This window comes from Dromiciops gliroides, chromosome 3 (genome assembly GCF_019393635.1).
Source record: "Dromiciops gliroides isolate mDroGli1 chromosome 3, mDroGli1.pri, whole genome shotgun sequence".
NCBI lineage: Eukaryota > Metazoa > Chordata > Mammalia > Microbiotheria > Microbiotheriidae > Dromiciops > Dromiciops gliroides.
In genome coordinates, this window is record NC_057863.1 from 544,338,471 (window position 1) to 544,344,470 (window position 6,000).

Genomic DNA, 6,000 nt, shown 5'->3' on the forward strand with positions numbered 1-6,000 from the left:
AAGAGAATGGGAGAAGAGGGAGTTTATAACAAACTGCCTCAACTTTTCAGTGAAATGAGAGCTGAAGTCCTCCCTGAGAAAAGAGGCAGAAGTTGGAGGTAATGGCTTAAAGGAGTTGGAAGATCTGGCATAGCTTCTGAATGAAGTAAGATAAGTAATAAATTAGGGAGAAAGAAATAAAAAGGTTATTTTGCTACAGGAAGGACCCAGTTTTAACCGAATAAGATGAATTAATGATTTATCCAGTCAATAAGGTTCTGTGACTTCCTCTAGCTCTATTCAGCAATATATGAGTAGGAGCAGATGAGGCAGATGGTAGGAAGAATCCAAGGCTGAGGTTTAGCAAGACACAACTGGTGAAGGGGACAATGACAGTAGAGGACAGAGTAGAGTTTAATTGGCTAACTTTAGGGTCCAGATTTATGAAAGAGTGTGATGTGAAGTCAAAGCAGGAGTAATGGCCTGAGAAGGTATTGCAGTCATCATGAGAGCAAATAATAGATTTAGGATGGATGAGGTCTAGGAAAAGATTATGGTCAGAAAAAGAAATGTCCATTTTTAATTAAGGAAGAGGAACTCTTACAGGTAATGATGAGACCCAGTGTGTGACCATCCCTATAATGTAGCTGATCTAAAGAGACTGAGGAACTGGGAGATTAGAGTTGGGCTTATTATTTCCTTCCTATTTTCATTAAAGCTCCAAAAGCAAATTTGGAAAACATTTCTGTAAAGTCCTAAGTTCCTTCAGCATTTATTGCAAGTACTTTCCATTATCAATCTAACATGGGACTAATCAACACTTTTCCCTAACCTATCATGTTGTAATATAAAAGAGTTAAGGATGGATAAACTGCAAAAGCAAACAACTGGAAAAATGAGGAGATACTTGGTCAAGTGAGAGTACATGATAAATCATTCTCTCTCTGCTTCAGCTTCAACACATACTGCAGCAAAAGTACTGATTCACAAGTCATGATATTTGTATGCAGCAGAACCTGTCTAATCATAATCAAAGCACTTCTAACTTTCAACAGTACAGAAATAAAAAGAGTAAACTACTCACTCAACAACATGAATTTGGAATCAACAGTATACATTACTACAGCTTCATTAAATCCCATCAACTATCATTTAAAAAAATTTAAACCAAGTTTCTTTAAATATTACTTTGTCTAATATATGCAAAAATTAGCCATAACTTGAATGTTATGAATGTAATGGAATATTAATACACCATAAGAATTTTTGAAGAGGAATAAATCAGGGAAACATAAGATTGCTATGAGCTGATACAAAATGAAATTAGGAATAACAAAAATAAACATATACAATAACTACAACCATGTAGATGAAAATAACAAAATGCAGACAAACCATGATTAAATGTAATGAATTATCTTAGTTCCAGAGAATATTGCTAACAGATGATGAAACCCACACTTCCTTCTCTAGGAAAAGTTTGGGGACTACAGATTAATCTTGAATGTGCTTTCAGATGAAGTTTACTGGGTTGTAGTTTTTTGCTCCCCTTTTCTATGTAGAAGCAAGATACTGAGAAAGGATAAAGAGGAAGAGGAGGACAGCTAGCATTTATATAGCATCTATAATGTGTTGGGCACTATGCTAAGCACTTTATAAATATTGCCTCATTTGATTGTCACAACCACCCTTTGAGGCAAATACTATTATTATCCCCATTTTACAGAACAAGAAACTGAGGCAAATGGGGTTGTAAAAAAGGGTGTTGTAAGTGACTTGCCCAAAGTCAAAGACCTACAAAGTATTGAGGCCACAACTGAATTCAGGTTTTTCTGACTCTAGGTCCAGCGTGCCACCTAACTGACCATGATGTAAAAATAAAATGCATCGAAAAAAACCTTAAAATAAAAGTTAACTATACCTACAAATTCATATACAAGCCATTGAAATTTAGTACCTGTGATTGCTTTAAAAAGTACAAATAAAGGGAGCAGCTAGGTGGCACAGTGGATAAAGCACTAGCTCTGGATTCAGGAGAACCTGAGTTCAAAGCCAGCCTCAGACACTTGACACTTACTAGCTGTGTGACCCTGGACAAGTCACTTAACCCTCATTGCTCCGCAAAAAAAAAAAAAAAAAAACAAATAAAATGTAGAGTCTACTAAATATCCCATCAATTCTATAAAATTTGTAATATCACTTAACATACTATAGTATCCTGAAGGGGAAAAAATGTAGCACTCTCTCTTATCAATGACAGAATCACTTTAACAAATCTCAAATTATTTTTTCTAAATTTAATGAAAAGCAAAAATCCCAATGAAACAAACACCTGCACTTTTTCTTCCCAAGTTAAGTGCTACATAAATTACAAACTATTATTATCACCATCACTTACCTATTTTATGTCCTTTGTAAACAGTAACAACCAAAAGCCACAAGGTGTCACAGTCTTAGACTTAACACTCACAATTTATACAGGCAACATCTTCACTATAAAAGGCTACTAGTATGTTTACTGAGCTACTATATGATATGAAAAATAGCACACTACTACAGTATATCAACAGGATAACTAGAAACTGAATTCTGGAATTCTAAGACTTAAAAGTAATTCATCATCACAAAAGAATAAGTAGCATGAATGCATAAAGCCTTTAAGAGGGAGAGGAAAGCAAATATACCTTGAAAACCTAAATATTCATGTTAAATTGAAAACAGTTATATTTTCACCTCCAAATAATACCTAACTTAAAATTTCATAACAAAAGCATGAGCCTACAAAGAAAAATATGATCAATTTAGACTAAGTCTAAGAATTTTGAGACCCTAAAATATACAGTGTGAATCAAAACAGTATCATCCCCAAAATTCAGATGAAACCCGCTCCTATTTTAATAGTAAAAATGACCTACAATTGAGGGTAAAATTTTCCTTGGAGAGACATAAATTAATGTTTTTTTCATACAAACTAAATAGCTTTGCATCACACCAAGAGGCAGGCAATGACATCCCCAGAGTGCACAAGAGGCACTTTACAATCTACACATCAATATTTACTTGAGTAGGTTATTTTATACTCATACCAGTCCTAAAACTGCTTTAAATTGACGGGACCAGTAACTACATACATAATAATACCAGGTAACACCTACAAACAAGCTTAAACTTGCTTCCTTATGAGCCAAACATTTTTTCTGTTCACTACATAAGGAAAAACTATCTGCTCATAAAGAAACAAATTCTTGATTAGGTTCATAGAATGAGATAGAAAAATTTGACGGATACTTTTCAATTGATGCTAATCCATTGTGGGGCAACAGAAGTTCCAAATGTATGGTTCCAGACGCAAATTATATTTCTGAATTTGATATTAGCACCTGTCTTCCAGTCTTTTCTATGGCAGACACCCATTTTCCCAACATCCTGACTCAAAGATAAAAATGGAAGAAATTGGCTAATGGAGTTTGGTGATATATAATCCTTTTTAGTCTCTAAATTAAATAATTAGGATCAAGTTCATGCTATAAAACTGAATTGTAGATAAAACTGAAACTGCTATAAAAAGTAATCTTCTAAAAATTAAAAAAAAATTTAATCAAAAACTAAAGTAATCTTCCAGACAACCATTATAAAATTAAAATCTTGTAGGCTAATTCAGAGAACTAACCTAGGCAAAGACCAAAAGGAAATCTTGTTTGTGTAATTATTAATACTTAAGACTTAAGCATTAAGCCACTTAAAATTTCAGCTAAGTATCACTTCTTAAATAACAAGATCACTGACACTGCTTCATCCCTTCCTATCCCCTCAAAAACGTATTGGTTAGCAGTCGATTTTTTCCCCAACAGAACTTGTCTCAAACCATCTCTCACAAGAATCCTTGTAACTGGACAGTACTCTAATAGAAATTAATAATTAATGATTACCCATAGATCCCTATGGGCAGGGGTATCAGACACTGGTTGATGTTGGAAGGGAAAAAAAAGGGGGGGGGGAAAGAAGGTGAGAAATTCCAAGTAAATGGATCATGACACGGCATCGGGCAGTGATGGGAGGAAGGGGGGGAAAGCATTAAAGCTACCAAAAAAATCCTAAGTGAGGAAACAAAATCAAAAGAACGTGAGATTTTTAGTATGTCACTGCCTAACCCTTCTGTCTCTAAGGGCAGTGCCACCTACGAAAACCCCCAACATCACAGCCCAATTATCAGATTTCTGCTCCAACCCTCCCAACCCCACCCCACCCCCAGGAGATAGCAATCCAAAGACATTCCAGCCCCGGCCCCAACCACCCCGCACATACAACGCGATCCTCATTTTCAAAGGCCAAATGGGGGGAGGGGGAAGGGGCAACGCCCAGATCCCACCCAGATTCCTATAAAGCCTCTACCTTAGGTGGGTCAGATAAAGGCGCTGGGCCATAGGCCCAACAGGGAGAGCCAAGAAGCAGATAAGAGACATGTAGACTATGGAACCCCGATAAAAGAGGAAGGAAAGGACAGGTGAAGAAATTGAGAAGTGGAGAAGAAAAGCAGGGAAAGATAGGGTAGGGGTCCAAATAGGAGCCGATCTTCGGGAGCAATATTGGCCCAAGCAGAAGAGAGACTGAGGGAAGCACGCAGCCGGGAAGCTTGAGAGCTAGGTCCACTACATCCCCAAGGTCTGGCCGTCCCCCGCACACAGTAGGAGCTTAGAGTCTGTTTCTGCTTTTACGGAACGGAGCTGGGGAAAACGTGGATTCCTCAACAGCGAAAACGGACAGGCCGGGCTGAAAAGGGGGTGAGGGGGAGCAAAGGAACCGGGGAGCGGAGGGGCCGGATGGAGCAGCAGGCCCTGGAGAAGACGGGAAGGGAGGAGGGAGCGGCGAGCGGGTGGGAAGGGAAAGAAGAGGCAGAGGGAAGGGAAGAGGGAGGGCGGGGGAGAGGCAGAGGCAGAGGGAAGGAGACGCAGGGAGAGAGAGGCAGTGAATGAGAGAGGCAGAGGCGGGGAGGCGGAGAGGGAGGAGACAGGCTTGGAAGACGGAGGGAGAGAGGCCCAGGGAGCCGCGGCGAAAGGGAGCGGGGAGAGGCCGGCCAGGCCCCGCCGCGCAGGGCAGGGCAAGGGGCGGCAGTCGGGGAAGGGCGGGGGGGCGCCAGACGTCGCTTACTCACCGCTCTGCTCCCCCAGGAACACCAGCTTGAATTTCCTCAGGGGGTTCCCGAAGTCCCCACCAGCAGACATGATGGAGCCGGAGCCGGAGCCGGAGCCGCCGCCTCAGCCTAGCGATCTCCTCAGGCCCCGCGGGCTCCCCGCAGCCCCAGACACAGAGGGCGGAGGAGCGGCAGGAAGCAGTGGGGTGGCGGGGTGGGGGGATCCTGCAAAGATGCGGGAGGAGACGGACTGACAGACAAGGGGATAGGGGTTGAGGGGGACGGGCGGTAGCAACAAGCGTGGAGGGGGGGGGGTCGCAGTCGGCCTCGCACGACTCTAAGGGAGGCGGCAGGCGGCGCCGCCCTTCCGCACGACTAGCTACCAGAGGGAAATGAGCGGAGGGAACCGACGGCGCCACAGAAGCTCCTCGCTGCCTTTTCCCAGAGAGTCCTGAGATCCGCCGCCGCAGCCGAACCTGCTCAAGTGCGCGAGCCTCTCCGCCGAGGCGCGCGAGCGTGACAGCGTGACGTGCCGCGTGCGTGCGCGAGCGCGGGCGGGGCTGCTGCTCGGGAACGCGCTCGCGGCCCACTAGCCGACTCCCCACTTACCCAGGCTCACTAGTCTCTCCGGGGCCAGGCACTTTGCCCGACCCGAAGAGGAAAAGGAGGGTGGGACCGTAGAGGAGAAAAAGAGGAGGAGTTGACGAACGAGGGAAAGGGGCGTGACGGAGGGCGGAGGGAAAGGAGGAGGAGGAGGAGGAGGAGGAGGGAAGAAGCTGATACCTCACCTAACGGGCCAATAGAAGGTAACCAAGGTGAAATTGCCCAATGACAGGGCGAAGGGAGAGGGAGGAGGACACGCGCAGGGCCCGGGGCTCAGGGTGGGCCGG

The 6,000-nt window shown here is 43.4% G+C and overlaps 1 protein-coding gene across 4 annotated transcripts in view; it reads right to left on the reverse strand.

Annotated features, from left to right (window-relative positions):
* The window catches only part of RAB6A (RAB6A, member RAS oncogene family), an 82,226-nt gene extending 76,429 nt beyond the window's left edge, over positions 1-5,797 (reverse strand). Inside the window, exon 1 of one of the 4 annotated variants that reach the window (XM_043992094.1) lies at positions 5,720-5,797. Coding sequence is in view for 2 of the 4 variants with exons in the window: in XM_043992092.1 (XP_043848027.1) it covers positions 5,132-5,201 (70 nt within the window). In the remaining 2 variants the exon portion in view is untranslated. Of the gene's footprint in view, positions 1-5,131; positions 5,684-5,719 lie in introns of those variants that run through there. The other 3 variants (XM_043992093.1, XM_043992092.1, XM_043992091.1) reach the window with 3 other exon arrangements.
* Positions 5,798-6,000: the final 203 nt, after the last annotated feature.